A 19,181-nucleotide genomic window follows, 5' to 3' on the forward strand; every position below is an offset into this window, starting at 1 on the left:
GCTTTGGGTGGTCAGTAAGCTGAGAAAAGCCCAATATATAGACATATATAGACATGTCTCTCCAGTCTAGACATTAGAGTAGATGTGGCTGAATGAGGGCATTTTATTTTGATGATGGTTCTGAAGGAAGCTTGCATCTCCGGAAAGTATCATATTGAAAGAGGGGAAAATTGAGCACACTGCAGTTCCTCTTTATCACAACACATTCGTCATCATAGTGTTTCAGTCTGATCAGGCCTTCATCAGAAGCAGTCCAAACGCTTCATTTTAACCATGATCTTAAATGGATACGATCAAAACACTATGATGACCAATGAACTGTAAGCTGAGCAGGAACATTTGAGTATCTTAATTTCTAGATGATGGAGTTGGGGGAGCACTACAGGTCTGTCTGAAATACAGGGACCTTTAGTTTATATAGGAGAGCGATATGAGCCTTCTGGTGTTGCTCTAAGACTGTTGGAGGTGAAGTGGTCCTTGGACTACTTTTAGATCTTGTTGTGTGCGTTGGATTGAGAGGTTGCTCCTGAACTGTCCGTGATTGTTTTTCTTGCTCTTGGGTCCTTCTACGAAAGACCCTGCTGTGCTAGCTACTGTTGTTTTGAGTCTTTGCACTGGGTCACTTTGAGCTCAGAAATTCAGAGATTATCTCAGATCCTATAAGAACCTGCTCACTATTTTCCAGCTTAGTTAAATACAGCCACTTTTGCTCTGAGACGAAGGAGTGTACACCTGAAATCGATATTAGGCGGGCATGTGGAATCAGGGGGTGACTGCAGCACTCAGTATCTGATTGTACCGACACTTAAAGCTGTCCGATGTTATTCACATCAAAAAAGCGTACAGTTCTAGTAGTGTTGTTATAAATATGCAACAGGAAGGTGAGTTCGTGGCGTATCCATTGAAACTTCTGATTCTCCTGGATGATGTGATTTTGAAAGGAAACGCAATCTGCCAGTTTTCTGTCCAAAAACATCAATGGCTTATATAAAGCTACTGTGCACACACTGCACTATTTGAATGTTGCACCATGTTGGATACATGCAGCGTCCTCAGCTGTACATAAATATCACAACTGGAAATTAAATCAATTTATAAAGAAGAGCTGAATGGCGCAACCGTGTCCTAAGTATATCCAGAGTATGCATCTCAAGTGTGTGCTATTAAAATGACTTTATGGAAATCAAAGTTAGTCTTTATCAATAATAACTTCATGTTGCTTAAAAGTTCATTATTATACAGCAAGTTATCTTCAAGTCATCAACATCAGAGAGCTGCACATGCTTTTTACTTTTATGTATCTGCATCTTGATGACAGATGTGAAGTACATGAGGTCTCACACCTGGTCACCTTAATTGAAATTGTGCTTTAAAGCAAATAGTGTGTGAACAGATGCAATTTTTGAGGGACTTTTCAAATGATCAAGAGCAAGCGTGCTTCATATCATATGTGGCTGCCATAAAGCATGACTTATTCTGGAATGCTGTTGTGTGACTACGGCTTTGTGTAAGTAGCAGTGTCATGTGACCAGATATGGAGTACAGCTGATTTGTAATATAGAACAAATGGACGGCTGGTTTGCAATCATGGGAATGGCCTTTGATTATCCCCCTCTTCAGTGCTGTTTGAGTGTGTTGTGCACAGTTCAAGTGTGTTTATAGACTGGGGTTATGATGAAAGCGCAGAGGGTACAGTGCTCGGTTGGAAAATAACCTTTATGACGAATATCCACCAGCACAATAGCGTTAACGTCACCGATGGCAAGGCAAGGATCTTGTGTCCAACAAAGCGTGAGGAGTCTGCGTCAGTGGGCAGTTGTTTTGCTTGGCTTCTCCGTGTGTCTTTTTTTTTTTTTTTGCTGCTCTTTCATGCGACAGGTTGAAGGAAAAAGTTTTCTGTCTTTGTCAATTAAGAATTTAACAGTGAATGTCCTGTGAGTATCTTCAAGCTCAAATTTGCTTCACCGTGTGGTATGATTAAAGATTGAGGGGATGCAAACGGTGACACGGTGACACCGCTCCATACATGGCACTTTCAGTTGATCAGTTTATCACTTCATGAATATAAAATGCTTCGGTGACCCCCTGGCTTTTCTTCTCGTAATCCCATAGGTCAAAGCTTTCACTCATCTTGTGAAAAATGGATCTGTCGACAGTCTGCCATTGTTGGTTCTTGGGTTTCTCTCTGTACAGAGAGCGGCAATACCTCCTTCAGACACACGACGGTTGGTTCTCAAGGTTAAACATAAGAAGGACACTAATTATTTAGATAGAGCGACAGGAATGAATGACGGGGAATGGAGCCTTAGCTAATTGTGGAACTAATTTGGTGTGGAACTGCTCTATATGTAAAGTGCCTTGATGTAACTTTATGATTTGGCGCTTTATAAATAATTCTGATTTGATTTGAACATAGGCAATTCATCAAACACTCAAAATGCTCCAAAGGCCTCAAAGAATGAATTGAATGATATTGTCACTCTACATCAATAAAGATGAAATTAGTCTACGCACACATCGACACTGCGCCTCCGTAGGCCTGTGACTGTGTGGTCGTTCAGGAGGATGAACAAGTCAGACTGCGAGGGGTTTGACTACGTGTTGAAGTGCCCTCGGGCAAAACATCAGTGGCTCTGGTGGCTACTCCATTAGTGTGTGAGGGAGGGAATGTATGGTAAAGGGCTGAAGGACTAGTAATGCTTGCAGAAATTGCTGCATGAATGTGTGCTAGAATGGGGAAAATGTGACTTCCATTGTTAAATGCTTTGAGTTGTTGATAGGCCTTTTTAAAAGCACCAAACAAATTCAGTCCATTTAGCAAAAGAAGGTGCAGAGAATGTGAAACATATCTAGCATTGTAACGTCCACTTTCATGTTGAAAGTGTGCATACATGTAATTTGAAATACGCACCGAAGAAGGAAAGAAAATGTCATGGTATTAAAAACAAAACAAAAAAAAAACCCCAGTTTGTACAGAAATTATATATACAGACTGCTAATTGCATTAGAAATATGTTGCTGTGTTCAAGCTTATGTTAAGTAATATTTGGTGTACTCCTGCCATCAATTACAGCGTCTTTTATTAACCCCAAATTAAGTTACACGATTCCTCTCAGGTTTTCAATAATTAAAAGGGTACCTTGTTATTTTGCTTTTCTCCAGTAATCAGAGTGCAAAGCATTAGGATGCACACTGGATTTGAGTCAAAATTAATTAAAAAGTTTTCCAAAATGAAGAGAATTGGTGTTATTGTATTTTATGCCCACAGACGGTTTATATTGTCCAGCTGTGTGCAATGATTTCACAGCCTAATGGATCAAATGAATGAGCAGAGTTGGTGTGTGTGTTGAATATGTGAATTTACTTACTACTTACTGTTACAAGACAAAATAAATGAATACTTTCTTAAGAATTCGACCAAGTCGGAACAAGAGGTTTGCGGTGGTGTGTGTATTTGACCTGTTGTCTAGCTAATGCAGATGCTGTAGCAATAGCAAAATCCACCAGCAACCATTGGCTGATGTCAGCGTCCATTTTAACGTGATAATTTCTAATATTAACATGCTTCTGACCTGCATGCCTCAGAAATGATGCAGTTGTTGGTCAAAAAAAAAAAAAAAGCAAAGGCATGAACAATAGCCTGTAAATGCTATTGGTGTGATTTATTAATAATGCCTCAACTATAATGGTTTCCATTACAAGCCTTGGCCATCTCACTTCCCAGAATTGGTTCTATGTGGGGTCGGCTGCGTGCTTTTTGTGTTGCGGCTTTCCTCTGACATTGAAGCCAGATGTTAGTTGACTTGATTTAATGATTGTATATCCCCCATGTGTATGTACATGGGTTGTTTTTGCTGTTACTCGCTCGTCTGTTTGTTGAACAGCGCTACTTTTTGGCAGCGTTTCTGCCTTGCACTTGAACATCTGTCGCACATATTGTGTGCAGATTAATTTCAGTGTAACCAGAAGATCCACATGGTCAGAGCTACAGTTAAACCAGCTGATGATGTAGATGATGTAGAGCTGTACAGTATGTTAATTCGGATTGGTTAGAAAATGTCAAGCAATTCATAATTAATGATGCACCAACAGGATCACACCAACAAGTGATTGTTTTAATGAAGCAAGTGTATAGAGAACACGATACTCATTACCAGCTGCAAATATATAATATATTGGAGAAATTGCAACTCATACAAAGTCAAAGTTGAATTTTACAGTGTTGTCTAACTGCAATTTAAACTCTGTCATTTTAGGTGGAAATCCTCCCATGAGTTTTTGGGGAAGCGGATTAAAAACAAGACAGACACGTGCAGACTTTATAAATCTTATTATTCAACAATATTCACATTACAACATCAACACTGCTCTGCTAGTGACAGGTTCTAATAGTCCCAATATATTGTATATTTACTTTGTAATACATTGTTGAGAGGCACTTCCAGTAAGTCTGGTAATAGAGGAGCTACAGTATTGTGTCTAAATTACAAAATGGTAAAAATAAATATTTTTCTAAAAGTTTTTTGTTATAATATACTTTTGAATCTGTACAGTGTACATTTTTTTTTATACAAAGTCAAACAATATCTAGAAATAAAATGTCAAATTCCAATCAAACAAATACTGGTAACACAATTTCCCCATCCTGTAGGTATTGCTACATGTATTAAGTGCAAGATACTGGAGAGAAGAAAAGAATAGTCTGTGAAGCGCTTGCTGTAGTTGATGAAAACATACTAACCTTGTTTGTGTTGCTTTAACAGCGGTGGGGTTGTTTTGGTTTCCTTTAGTATTTCATTCAAACCATGTACACAGACATACACGTGAAAATGTAATGGCACAGGAACATAGTTCCCTCTTTTAAAAGGACTGAATCATCAAACAATACAAAAAAGGAATATTTTTGGTTCAAACCATCAAAAAGAAACTGCAAGGGCTTCAGTCTGACAACAGAACAGTTAGCTGCTGCTGCCTATTGACACATCTTGTCTTTGTTGGATAACTAAGTCAATTCATATCCTCGCCAGATTCTGGGTAACGTTGACAAAAAAAAAAAAAAAAAAGAAAGACAAAAGCTAGAAACATGCTCCTTTCTAGGGTTCATATTGTGCAAATCACAAAAAAACACAAAGTTCGAAAGGTTTCTTTGGTTTGCACAAGTTAATCCAGTGTGCAGCAACCCCCTTCTTCTTGTTCTTTACAAGAGACCACTACTACTGTTACTGATTTTTAGAAGTTAAAACTTGGACTGTTAGACCCTCGACTGCTTCGTAGACTATGAACAAAACTAGATGAAGTCAGGTTATGAATGCCCCGCAATAGCTTGGTGCAAACCGTGTGTGCTGAAGGTGGCCAAGACCAAAAAGCTAACCAATACCATGACCCTTTATCCTGCGGTGGTCACCAATCTTGATCTAATCATTTGTTTAATAAAATACAAAAAAAGAAAAAAAAAATTGACAGATTATGCAACCATTCCAGAGTTCCAACATGTGTGGGTCATTTTACTACAAATCAATTGCTGGATAACTTAACAATGCAAGTTGCAACTTTGCAAACAATATAAGCCTTCCCAGGTATCCATTGGTTTCCATTTATTTACGTACAAATTTCTATATTCTTCGACCCACACTTGTGAAAGTGATCCCACATTAATGTTGTCGTGTAATAACAGAATAATGTTGTAATGAGAAACTCTCAAATTTATCTACATGTAAATTTAATTATCAACACAAGAATGATTTTCAAAATGCGGACCTGCAGCTCACCATGATTCATTTTAAAGTCATGCGATTTGCAACAGTGTACTAATGGATGTACTGTACTGAACAAAAAAAAAAAAAAAAAACCCAAAACAACAATAGCTGACTGGAAATTTAGGAACGATTGCTTACTACTTAAAATATTTAGATATCTTTCACTCTATGATTGGTATAATTCAGAATATAGACCTGAAGGAAACAGTTCAACACTACCCTAACTCCCTAAATAGCTACAAGAAAAGCTTTACTATTTTTGGACTGTTTATGACAGAAATGCTATCACAGCTTTGAGTAAGTCTCTTTGATTGCTACACTGTAGAGTTCAAAGTAAATGAGCCCGGGGCTGTGAAGGGAGCTCAGAGGTGAAAAGTGTGTACTGATTCCCGGTGAGCTTTGATTTTTCTCCTCACGTAGAATTAAAGCTGAGAACTTAATGATGGAACATGTATGCTACATATGAGCGAAATGAGGGGAGAAACCCATCGCAGCAGTATGCACACAGCTCTGCAGGTCATGCTTTGATGCGCTGTCTGGTGGGCAGCAGTCCGTAGAACTCATTCATATCTGCTCAAATGTGTGTGTGTGTTTTTTTTTTTTTTTTGACAGAAGGCTCGCAGAGCATTTTACAGTCTGAGTTATTTTTAGAACAGCTGAAATATGAAAGCTATGTTACTGTACAGACGTTCGGAAAGTGTCAACTGACCGCCCCCCCCCCCCCCCCCCCCCCCACCCTCGCCTTCGTTTCCAAGTTGAGGCCTTATGATAACCCACAGCTGTGTAGCAATGCTCTGTCAGCCAATGTTTACAGATCTTCTGTTTTGACTCGTGACCAGTCAATGCAAAGAGAGGCTCCTGGAAGACATTTGGTCCGGGGGGGGGGGTGTTGGTGAAGCCAAGTGCGTCTTGCTGCTACAACACACTGCTACCATTTGTGCTGGCAGGTGAGACGCACATTATTTCAGGAGTAGTATCATTCTCTTTTTCCTTTTTTCTGTTGCCAAGCAATATTAGCTTTTTATTATGGGCTATATATTTCCATGGCTTCCTGTCTGACTCCCATCATCACTAGAGGTACTTTTCAGAATCATGCCGGATTGTAGTTTGTGCAGCGCAAGTCAAAAGTACCTGCTGTGGTATCTGCAATAAATACTGTAAATGCAAATAGATAAATAAATAAACAAATAAATAGACATACCCTTGAAAAGGTCTTGACTTGAGCTGAAACATGAACAATGAGCTCAGGCTTTTGGTTAGCAGAGGCTTTCTTTTTTATGGCAGTAAACACAAGCTCAACCACTGCACCTTTTTTTTTTTTTTTTTTTTTAAGTAGAGGGAATAAACAGTCAGGGGCATTATGCTGCACAGTTTAGCTTTCTTGTACACAATGGGTATTTTGATAACAGTGCAATGGATACAGCTGAGGATTTAGACAGTATTGACGTGAGCAAACTCTAATTGAGTTAGGAAATTGGGTCACAGCAAGGCAAGTTCAGCCAATAAAAACTTGGTGTCTGCAAACAAGGTTGTTCAATTGGTCCCGTAGTCTGTTATTCAGTATGTAGAGTGTTTTGTAATTGTGGTGGAGGTTAGAAATGATTATGGACATCTTTATAGTCTTTTTGACTTTAAGTCCTGTTCAATGTTTAGTGTTTCACTAAACACACAATGTTTGAGTTCCATTCAAGAGCTCATCCACCACTCTTGACAAATCATTGCGACTTAAATGCCTCTGGCGGCTCTTGCCAGTGCAGATATAACCACACCTTACTCTGCTTATACTATGTACAAGTCCAATTCACCTCTTGAGCCAGCTTTAAGTTTACAAGCAGCTTATCCAAAAAAATGCTGTCAATATTCAAGATCATCGTTAAGTTGTGTCAATATGTGCCCCGGTTACTGGCTACACTTTGGTATGTGAAGACACAAAGCATCCTTCAATCTTTTGATTTTAATTCCCAAAATGCTCCTGGCTTTTCCAGTGTCATATGAAATACACTGTATTCTGTGTCCTTGTACACAATTTGCAGACTTGGAAATGTGAATTACTGCATGGCTTTGAATCAGAACAAACTGGCTCATCTTCAAAGAATTGCTGCAAAAATCTGGAAAAGATGACTCCCGATACGAGATTTGATACGAGTCAAAATAAAAGGCTTCCTCTTCTCCTCCTGAAAGGGGGAAAAGAGAAAGGAAAGCAAGACACCGCCTGCTAAGCCATGTGCGGTGTCATAACAAATAACGAAGAACAGCCAGAGGTGTGGATACTGTGCTTGCCTGGAGAAACAACGGCGACATTTCCTTCAATGTGTAAAATCTATACATTGCTCATTTTTGAGGACTAACTCCATGCAGCAAACAGAATATTTCAAATTTGTAGACAACCTGGCAATGGCAGCAGCATTTCGGACTGTCAGGTGACGAGGGTTGGACTTAATTAATTCCTACATTCGACCTAACTTGTCTGAATAATTATCTAATCAACGAAACCTATAAATTATCATTATACACTTAAACAGCTGTGGTTCTATCTTTTCATATAACGTTCTTTGCCCTTTTGTACAGCTAAATAGTTTAAGTCTGAATAATACAGATCTGATTGAGACTTGCATGGGCTGTAGATACTTGCACACAGCCGCTCCTGGATGGAAACAGGACCACATGTTTTTTTTTTCCTACCCCATGTCTTATTGATGTAAATCCTCTTGGGTGATTTGGAGCTGTGAGTCAGCTCTAGCCTAGGCCACTATGGCTTAGTGGATTACTCACTTTCTAAAGCATTTGGCCTACATACCAGGTTAGATATTATAAAGAATACTTGTCATTAGAAAGCATATAACTATAAAGATTAAAGAAACAAGTTAAGAAGTTAGATAAATTATGGAGACATGACGTTTTCTTAACAAAACAGATTATCTTATTACAAAGATTTGTGTCTCGCCGGTTTGTGTTTAGCAGAATGAGGTGTTGTAGTTAGAGAATGATGTGAAATATTGTGACAGATGTGTGATGTGATCAATAATGTGTTTGCCTCAAGGTTGGTCTGCCATGCACAAAGAAGGACCTTGTTTCTTCTGACATCAGTTACTGAATAACAACTGAAACTGCTCGGAAGGAAAACCGACTAGAAGTGGTGGCTAGTGAATGGACAAGTCCCTTTTTGTCCTTTTTTCTCTGTGGGTCTCTGCCTTCCTGAGTTGTGTGGCCTGGAAATGTGTTGGCGTGCTGGACTAAGTAACAACGGATGGGGAGAAACATGCTACATTGTGTGGCACGAACAAAGCATTGTTTTGTATGTTTTTCTTTAAGTGAGAATAAAGCTTTTATAGCAACAGGGTTCTTTGTTAAGCTTTCGTCAGTTCTGTGTGTGGAAAAATGTTTCGACCCTAGCAGTGTGCGTGTGTGCATCTGTGAAGCTTGTGTGGGTGTATGTCTGTATACACAGTGTGCTGCAACTGGTTCTTTTCAACACAAAACGGCACGGCTGAGCCTCGTGGAGGGGGGCAGCTTTTTACCTGGCTTTTATCCCATTGTCTTCAAGGAGAAGGGGCTTGTTGCACATTCTCAACTAGCCAGGGGCTCCACGGTGTGTTGATAGCGAGGGGGCAACAAGAAAGGTGGGTGGTGGGCGGGTGACAGTGTATTACTCACTGGTGGAGCAAACAAGTGAATCAGCACGGCTGGCTCATAGTGCAGGATTGGCAGCCTGGGTGAGGGCAGGGCACCAGAACCAGACTGAACAAACTCTATCCCAGGAACATACACAGGTCCCAATCTTTTCTGCCTCTCATTCGCTCATTTCGCTCCTCTTCGGGCGCACTGGGCATGCGTCATCCCTGTCCTCGAACCCTGTTTTTGTTAGGCACATATTACCCATAACATCTTCTACAGTGTTGTGTCAAAGTGATGTGCTGGCTACCATATTGAGAGTTTAGTTAGGAAAGAAATAAACATTTTTCAACAACGTTTAGATTCCTGGTTTAGAGGAGGTCAAAGTTCATACTATCACTCTGGGTCCTCCTCTTTTTCCCCTGAAGTCTCTGTTTGTACAAGGATTTCCTCCTCCTCTGAAGCCAGAGCCTCTTCCCTTTCATCGAGGCCGTCAGTCGACGACGACTCTTTGCTGGCTTGCTCTTCCTCCTCCTCATGGATGGCTGTGATCGGATCGCTCGGGCTGCCGATGCAATTGGGGTCAGATTTCTTCTGGGCGTCCTCCTGGGCTTCTGCAGTAATCACTTTTTTCCACATTTCGTGGTTTTCCAAAATATGCTGTGTGATCTGGCAAAACACTTTCCTCCTGGTCACCTTGTTGGTCTCTTGCCGCTCTGTCAGACACAAAACCGACAGTTAGAGTTCTTCCGAAAGAAAATATGTGGCCTTGAAATGAAATATAAGTAGTAAATATTAAGGAATTGTTTAGTTTCTTAGAATTGTATGATCGGATGACTGATTTCTTCGTTAAGGGACAAAATGCCCAAGGTTAAAAAGCTGGATTGGATTGTCTGTGAGAGAAATTCTAAAAGATTTTGGCACAAGTATTGAAATTTTTATTCTCTCTTTCCTGGTTTCATTCTGTCAACTATCCAGCTTCACATCACTGAGAGATTGAACCCTTATTTTAACCCTTATTTATTCAGAGTAGTTTCCCTTGGAGGCAGGCTGCGACCTGACCCTCTGGTCACGGAGCAGCTCCACATAAATCCCCTCATTTAACACTCGGCAAGAAAACACCTATTTGCTAAGATTTCAGTGTATGTTCTTAAATCAGTGTGATGACCAAAAAAGTTTTTTTTGTTTTGTTTTTTTTTTTGGCAAAAGTACCAAATATATCCAACTGTAGGAAGTGATTCCAGATTTTGAATTTTAAGGGCCAGCTATTCTGAGATGTCAAAATGCCAATTCCACTCACTTAAAAACTCATTTGTATCGGCCAAGTACAATGAGTTGTAACTATACATAATGTTCTGCATTATAAATAATGATAAAGTGGATATAATTTCTCTCTTGCACATGAAACATGAAAACATTTTCACGTTAATGAAGAAACAGGAAACCCTGACATCCCATTTAGAAATTAACTTTGGTGCACACGGTGAATAAAGCATAAGTGACTTTGCGTAGGCTTAAGAATTTGATCCTGCTCTTGTCCTGTCAAGTCCATCAACACTTGTATCAAGAGATGCCACTCACTAAAACTCTCAGGCAAAGCCAATTGATTGATTTCTTTTTGTGCTGATTTTGAGTCATCGCCTTATTTCACAGCAACAAATAAGAAAAGAGGAAAAAACAATCACATAAACTCTGTGTAGTCACATTTTTTTTCAAGTACCACCAAATGATATAGGGTAAATAAATACCCAACATATATTATTAGGAGTCGTGTGCATATTCTCCACAAAAGGAATAAGGAAGAGGTTGACATACGGGAGTTGGCAGAGCTTGTTGAGGCGTCCTCATCCGCTGTATCTTCCTCCTCCTCTTCTGTAACTTCGTCTTCCTTTGCTTTTTCTGACTCCACCTCTCCCTCTGGTGGGTCAACCCAGTGCCCCGGCATAAGAGCCGCAGAGTCATAGGAGGAGCACAGAGGTCCTACTATGTGAGTGATGAACGACTCCTGCAGTTTAGCAAGTTGTGGAGCAGACCGGTCCATGAATGGGCTGATGGGAAGGCCCAGGCCTGCTTCCTCATCACCCTGATTGGACATGAATACGATGATTATGTAGGCGCACAGAAATAATAAGTATATTGAGTATATGAATTACTCTGTGTACAAATTGTGCTCCTTGCCTGTAATTAATGTAAAATAAAATAAAAAAAATCCTAATATATTAAATCATGATATTACAAGATAGCTTTGAGGGGGAGGCTTTTGAGAATCATGACATTAAATCTCATCTCATGCTCACGTAGGGGTAAATCATAGCACACAAGTTGCCTTCAGTTGTTTGAACTCAGATATCCAGTCTATGCCCTGTACAACTCCACTGGTAGATACAGAGAGTTCCAGACAAACCGCCTCTCAGTACGGCCTCTTGAAAGTAGGTCAAGAAGACAACAAACACAAAAGCATCAGTGACTGTTCTGTTGGTATCAGTCATGCAAATTAGGCCATTTGCAGATTTTTTTTCCGTTTGCATTAATGGTTCTGTAATCATTGGATCCACAGGGTGACCACACATAAATGCTAACGTAAACATTCAGACTTATTTATTTCCACAAAAAACGCACAGACCGGGAGTCAAGTCAGCCTCCCTTTATGCAGATACATCGGGTTTGCAATCACGTTGTGATGGAGGCCAGAGTGGAGCCTTGTTGTGCTGTGATTTATCTTCTGCATCCACAACAACAGAGCTGTGATGAACCTGTGATCTGCCAACAAGATGGTTGGCTCGCACATTTTGACTCATTCTGTTCATTTTATAATCAAATCACAAGAAATGCGACAGCATGACAAGATTTTCGCTCTTGATGACAGATTCAGTTCCACGTGGCTGCATTTTTTTTTCTACATGGTGTCTGTTTGTGTGATACTATCACACATTATGACTGTCGCGTATTGTGCTTTTGTTTGTTTCTAATATCAGGGCTTTCAAAGTAATTCAGCAGGAGGTCAGACGGGCAAGGGCTTCAATTGCTATGGCAACCAAAAACCTAGATGGCGTCAGTGCACTGCAGTAGCAGCTCCCTACACAGGTGAGCATATGTATGTTTGTAATATGATGTATAGCGGGAGAACAAGTGGGGTACTAATGTTTCAAATATCAGTGGCGCATTGCAGAGCGTAATGTAAATGTATTTGTGTGTTTGTACATCTGTAATAACTGCAGCCACAGTCCCGTCCTTGTGATTTTCCTGTGTGGTTGTGAATGAACTCTGTCAGAGATGACACATTTAGGTCGCCGTTATTCCCTCACAAGAAGACGACGCATACAGATTCTCAATCTCGCACTCACTCACGGGCTCTTATTTTACCCTTCCCCCAACGCTCCTGCTCATAGGACATACATAATTCTCAAAGCTATTACGGGAACTGAACAGGGTTCGAGAGAAATGACAGAATGCTGACTGTTTGACGGTGATCAAAGGGTATTTTCTTTCATAATCAATGCTGTTGTGGTTTGTAACGGACAGGCAGTAGTCTGATTTACCTAATGCACATTCAATTAAAAACTGACTGCTGCTGAAATTGTATGTTCATTTTCTTATTCAGTCTCTGTAGCAGTGTGCACATACAAATACATTTACATTTTTAAGTTGAATGAATATTATGGATATAGGAAAAATCTGGGTCAGCTAAAACTTTGGCACAGAAGTCCCTAATTAGTGTTCTGTCACTTACTGTACAACATGCTGTTGCTAAGCACGCAACCGTATCTCTCCGTCTAACAAGGTTTTATCCATATCGACTTGAACTAAGCAGAGGGGTTGTTAGATAGAAGAGGATTTGTTGCCAGGCGCCTTTCTGCAGTAGTCTCCAACAAATTCATGAGATTATAATGAAGTGTTTGAACATGTATTATCTGTTCAGAGGAACATGCATTTAAACTGATGAAACTATGCTGAAGGGTTTTTGAACGAGAACCTGAACACATTTTGTTTTCTTGTTTTCCTTACTGAAGCTACACATGCTCTTACTAGCTGTATTTTTAATTATAGACATTAATAGAAACCAAAATTTCAATTATTTATTCATTCACACAGGTGTACTTTATATGTATATGTAAGTTTTGTTTTTTTTTTTTTTAGGTTTTCATACTAATATTTACTTTCGTGATTTTGCCATTGCAGTCTAACTTATCAGCCATCTAATAAATGTTTATGAAATCATATTTTAGGCTGCAGTTTGTGCTGCTCTTGATTCGTATAAAATGACGGTGATTCTTGATGTATTCATTTAGTACTCTGCTATTGAAGTGATGTTCTATCTTTCTAAATGCTTATTTTGAAAGTTTATTTGTCAGCTAGCAAACATTTGGTTCTCGTTAGATTGCAGATATTTTCATACTGTATGCATACTTGTTCGTAGAACTCGTTGACGATCCCTTCTGTCCACTGCAGGTGGAGCTCCTTGCACTTCAGTGGTCCGTTGACATCGGCCATCTTGATGCACATCTGGCACACCAGCAATCGGTCGTTCTCGTTGGTCCAATCAATACCAGAAACTCCTTCGTCGCCCACCTGCAGAGATATTCACAGGCAGGTATGTGTGCAAAAAGAGAAACTCAGTTATGCATTATGAGGAATACTCTACTGGCTTGGTTTTGGGTATTGGTATAAGCTTATTGGTTAGCCACATGAATTTAGGACAATAGGAAAAGTCATCTTCTGTTATGGAATAGATCAAAATGTGGAAGAAAAAGTTCAGCGCTGAAAAAAGACAGCATGACATGTAGCAGAACGTTTACCTTTGCATTAAACTCGGCAAGAAAATCAAAGTGCTTTTTGAGGTCAGTGGCCAGGATGGCTTCAATGACAAGGAAGCGGAAGCGCTTGAACTCCACGTGTTCAAGGTTAACCAGGAAGTTATATTCAGGTCGAGACATGAAGAGGTTCCAAGCTGCAGCTGCGTGATGGTTTTCTAAGACCGATCTGTCATTGTATAGAAGGGCCTACAGTGGCGGAGGACAAAATAAAATAAACAGTTAATGTTGGTCTTCAGTGATAAACCTACAACACATTTTAGTTTATGCCCCTAAATCCTGACCTGCAATCAGATTGTGTGGCTGTTTTTTTTTTTTTTTTTTTTTTTTTTTGGGTCTGTGCTATATTGGTTTTGATTTTGAGTGTTAATTTGCATTTGCTTGTTGAACTTTGCTAAGCCGTGGCAAAATATGAAAACTAATGTTTAGGAATTTATGAATTTTCACATTGAAATAATTTTCCTGTAGAATTGCTTTAAAACAAAGGGTCGACAGTTTTCTACACATTTATTTGCACATTTGATGTTCAGCATCGTGTTACAGAAATTTGACAGCTTGTTTTAATTTTTACTCCATGTCACCTACACTACCCTAAATGTTTGTACTGACACACACAGCAACACCTTTAGTTCTTATAAGAGAACTAATGGGGATCTGTTTGTCAACACTAAGGACATTTCAGAAATAATTAGTAATTTCACAATTCATTCATTTCAGACTTTTTTGTTGCAGAGCTGACACTTGGTGTCTCTGAAAACCTCTGAACTGCATTCATCTAAAATGACCATGAGCAGTAGCTTGAGTTGGACTCATTGGTGAAAAAGCATTTGTGTCTGGGTTTTGGGTTTGCTCATTTAAAGTGGCTTTACATGCGCTTTGTTTACCTCCACTAAGTGCACTGAGTTCTTTTGAAACGGCTGAGTAAAGTTACAGAAATAGCAACTGCAGTCGGAGCTCCGTAGGTCGACTGGAGCGCACCTTCATTTATTTACCTGTGGTGCACTGGTAGCTACTAGAAAGGCATTGGTTCTTCCAGGATGGTCATAGTCGTGCATGGCAGCAGCTACATACAGAGCCATGAGCTCCAGGGCAGGGATAAGGCCAGCCAGGGAGCCATAGCCGTTCTCAAGCACCGAGTTCATCCTGGACACCAGGAAGCCTGAGGCTCCTGGCATAATGCCATCCTCCGAGTCTACAGGAAGAGAGAGAAAGCAAGTTGCTTACTTTGATAACTTAACACAGGTGTTTTTAAAATAGCTATCAAATAGCAACAGGACAGAAAATAAACTACTTGTGAAATTGTTCAACTGGTCATTTGGTCAAGAACAAACATTTGTGCTTCTCGTAGGTTGTGATCAACAAGGATGACTGAATGTTGTACTTTTATTTATTCAACCATATGCTTAATCAAGTAATGGTCCCTCTAGTTGTCCTCTGTTTGTGTATGCACTTCTCTCTGTTTGCCTTTTGTAACTATTAGTTGTTCCTGCCTCCGAGAATGTGTGCAACACTTAATGACTGCTGCAGCGCATGTTTTCTCCAGACTAGAATCCCTGAAGCCAATCAAAATGCTACCCTCAAAAGATTTAAAGGAAGGAAATGGAATTAGTGATAGAGAAGAGGAATGACTTTGAGATTTGGTCAGAGAAAAGCGTAAGAAGTCCTCACCAGCGTGTATCCCGTTCTCTGTCAGCAGGGTGGGCAGGCCAGGCACAGGCTGAGTGGTGAGGTACCAAACAGCATGCAGCACATCAGTGGCATGAATCCGGTTGTGATCTGGGGAGAGCAAAAGAAATGCTAGCTCACACCAGTGGAGGGCAGTAAAACCACCGAGGTGAATTCTCATGTGTAACCACTCAGCTGCTGCAGTTTTAAGGACCTGCTGTTTGACATGATTAAAGCGGACACAAAGATATAAAGCCCCATCTCACTCAGGAATCTGAAACACATGTAAAATGCATTTTTTACTTATGGGTCAAACATGATGGATCAAATAGAGACAAAGCGTTTGTGTTACTGCCCATTTGGTACTTGTTGAACGTAAAGATTGGGGGACAACTGTATCCTCACAAAGACTCGTTTTGCTGTAGTGCAAACACAATGGCAACTGGTAAAAGCAGAGCATTCATGGATTAAATTCCCTCTTTGAAAATGGTTCATATCGTTTGCAGCCAAATATAATTATTGTTCTGAAACAGAAATGGAGAAAATGTAACCAAATGAAGTTAATGTAGTAAGTAGGGTGACTCTCACTTCTGTGAAGGAGATCTGTATCGAAGTGATGCATAATTTAAAAATTGCACACTGAGCTGGGACTTTTATTTTTTATTTTTATTTTTTTTCCTTTATCATCCACGTGAAGCTGTGCAGGTATATAAATGTATTAATACTTCATTCAAAATGTACAGTGTATGAACAAAAACACCACTAACACATTCTTTTTTTGATATGAAACATCAAAAAGTAGCCGTGAAGAAACTTGACATTACTGTCGTCTGTGAAAAAGGCTAACATGCAACGTATCCAAGCAGAAAGGGGGGCATGTTGGTGTTGGTGGTCTTTATTTCACTGGCAAAGCAATGCATCCACCTTGTGGCAGATAACAGTAATGTTCCATTACAACAATTCACTGGAAGATGGGGGACCTTGTACTCACAGGGGATGTCCCTGTATCCGTTCTCCAAAGCATGGAAGTAGTTCATGAACTCTTGTATTGGGATCCTGAAGGTCTCAAACAGACCCGTGTCCTCAAAGAGCCAATAGGAAACCTAAAAGCATGACAGGAGGAAAGCAGTGGTATTACAGAAGATTATATTTGAATGGCTTTAAATGAAGAGCCGGTTTGAGCACAACAGCTGGGCTGTTAAAACTGAATCAAATGTGGTCCGACGCTTTGCACCGCTGACTATTTATAGCTTCAAAAAGTAAACATATCAGTCACAGGCTAAGCTAATTAGCTGATAATTACATGGATGGGATCAGACCTGACTGAGGATGCAGCCCGTCCTGCCATGAGTCTTCTCCACCAGACTGAAAATGGGGAAGTTCCAGTTGTTGAGTTGACTCATCAAAGGCTCCAGTTCTTTCATCACTAGAGCATCAAGGGCCGAGATCGGTTTGTCCTGACGAAGCAAAGATCAGAGGTACAGAAGGTGTTGGGTGGGCAAGAGCAGGCAAGTTTAGGTCAGCGCGCAAATCACAAAGACTGCTTGGTTTCTGTTGATTTTTCAAGTGGTATGTCTACTTATGAGCAGATAAAAATTGGCACTCGAAAAACTGCTGTAATTCCTAAAGCAGGAGGTGCTGCTCCTTTGTGGGGTGTTGACTGTTTTACAGCTCAGTACGGATAACTGAGACTTGATTTCCTCTACCTCTGGTGATGGCAGGAGTGGGTGAAGAACAATGCCTTCTGTTGGATAGTCCCTGCAACCTTCCCCTCCTTCAGGCGGCTTCTTGCCGCCTTCTCCCTCCTCTTCGTTCTGTGCAAAGTCGCTGCTGTCACTGTGGTTGGTCTCGTAGGTGCTGTCGTAGGTGCTGTCATAGTCTGATGAAGCTACTGCTCGTTCATCTGGGGGAACATTCAGTATTTAGCTTTTTAGAAACATGCACTTTAATGTACCTACCATGATTATCCAAAGTTACAGCGAGAGTGTCAACATGAGAAAATCAGATTATAAGAATGGGTTTGCCTTCTTGATATAGATTTGGCTGTCATATTGTGAACTTCTGCTTCACTTCTGTGCTGTGATTGTAGAATTGGGGCAATACAAATCTCTCCTTCAACACCATGTTTGCTCTACGGAGCAGGCAATTAAAAACCCTGAAAGTGACTGCAGGTCTTTATAATGTTTTGCAGTAGACGTGGATCAGAAATATTGAACATGAGCCAAGAACTTGCAGGCTGTTTACCTGGATGAGTTATTCTGTCTCCTTTGTCGACAGACTCTGCCCCATGGGTTAGTCGACTGTTGAACGGCCTGCTACAGCTGATAGAAACACAGAAGAGAAACACTGACATCCTCAAAGAACTCTACCCCCTCCTGTTCAGTCTCTGATCACTGAATCAGTCTGTCCTGTCTTCTCAGGACAAACCAATGAAGAGACCCATTCACATATATACAGTCAAAGCCACCTTCAAGTATTGGTGAATTCTACTTTTAAGATCTGATCAAATGAACGTGTGTTACCTGCTGCAGAGTAACGGAGGCCGCCAGTGAGGGGTGGTGGAGCTTGGGGCGCTCTGGCTATGTGTTAAGGCTCTGTGACGGCTCTTGGGGGCCACGGGGCCAGGGTCCCGCTCTGTTATTGGCCCAGCCGGCTCAGGAAGCTGCACTGAACACGTCTTTACTGTGGGACTGGAGACAGGAGTGCCCTGGACGGGAGGAGACGGGCACGGAGAGCCCAGAGGTGATACGTTGGAGGGGGGGAAACCTGAAAAAGATTTCCCCCAAAAAAAAGGTGATGTAAACAACGCTCAAACCTTACTCAGTATGGTCAACTGTTACTCAGCGTGAGAAGTAGGTAGTGCACACACACCTGGCCTTCCCAGTGGTTTGCTGTAGAGATGGTTGGAGGTGACAGTGGCAGCGCAGGAGACAGACATGGAGCGGCTCTTTGAGATGGTCATCATTATTGAGTTGTTCCATGATTCACTAGTTTTATGAAAAAATACAGTCAGATAAATACATTTCTGTAACCCTGAGATGTCATCCTGATTTGTTACAATTCAAACTAATTGTGTTGGCTTGGTTGCAGCAATCCGGGAGTCAGTCAGCTGGTCAGAGAACAACATTACCTGTCTGTGGTGTGTTTGATGCTGGCTGAGCGGTCTCGGCGTACGGGCCCCGGCTCAATGATGGGCAGCCCTGTAGCTGAGGTGGTCGTGGTCCACGTTGATGAGATTCTCCTCAGCAACCCGGGAGGCAAACTCCGCCTGAGGCGCTACAAAGTTTCAAACTTGATAAATTGAAAACAGTACCTGTGAATTTTGAATGATTCAAAG

At 40.7% G+C, this 19,181-nt stretch overlaps 1 protein-coding gene across 1 annotated transcript in view; it reads right to left on the reverse strand.

Moving 5' to 3' along the window:
* Positions 1 to 9,732: 9,732 nt before the first annotated feature.
* Positions 9,733 to 19,181, reverse strand: part of LOC115052945 (cGMP-inhibited 3',5'-cyclic phosphodiesterase A-like) — a 37,943-nt gene continuing 28,494 nt past the window's right edge. The window contains exons 3-15 of the mRNA XM_029517441.1: positions 18,975 to 19,120; positions 18,716 to 18,831; positions 18,367 to 18,610; positions 18,089 to 18,165; positions 17,551 to 17,747; positions 17,164 to 17,301; positions 16,836 to 16,947; positions 15,848 to 15,955; positions 15,172 to 15,371; positions 14,165 to 14,368; positions 13,776 to 13,937; positions 11,184 to 11,451; positions 9,733 to 10,084 (exon numbers count right to left, since the gene is read on the reverse strand). Of these exons, the coding sequence (XP_029373301.1) occupies positions 9,765 to 10,084; positions 11,184 to 11,451; positions 13,776 to 13,937; positions 14,165 to 14,368; positions 15,172 to 15,371; positions 15,848 to 15,955; positions 16,836 to 16,947; positions 17,164 to 17,301; positions 17,551 to 17,747; positions 18,089 to 18,165; positions 18,367 to 18,610; positions 18,716 to 18,831; positions 18,975 to 19,120 (2,292 nt within the window). The 3' untranslated portion in view covers positions 9,733 to 9,764. The remainder of the gene's footprint in view (positions 10,085 to 11,183; positions 11,452 to 13,775; positions 13,938 to 14,164; positions 14,369 to 15,171; positions 15,372 to 15,847; positions 15,956 to 16,835; positions 16,948 to 17,163; positions 17,302 to 17,550; positions 17,748 to 18,088; positions 18,166 to 18,366; positions 18,611 to 18,715; positions 18,832 to 18,974; positions 19,121 to 19,181) is intronic.

The sequence above is a fragment of the Echeneis naucrates genome, chromosome 13 (genome assembly GCF_900963305.1).
Source record: "Echeneis naucrates chromosome 13, fEcheNa1.1, whole genome shotgun sequence".
Taxonomy (NCBI): Eukaryota; Metazoa; Chordata; class Actinopteri; order Carangiformes; family Echeneidae; genus Echeneis; species Echeneis naucrates.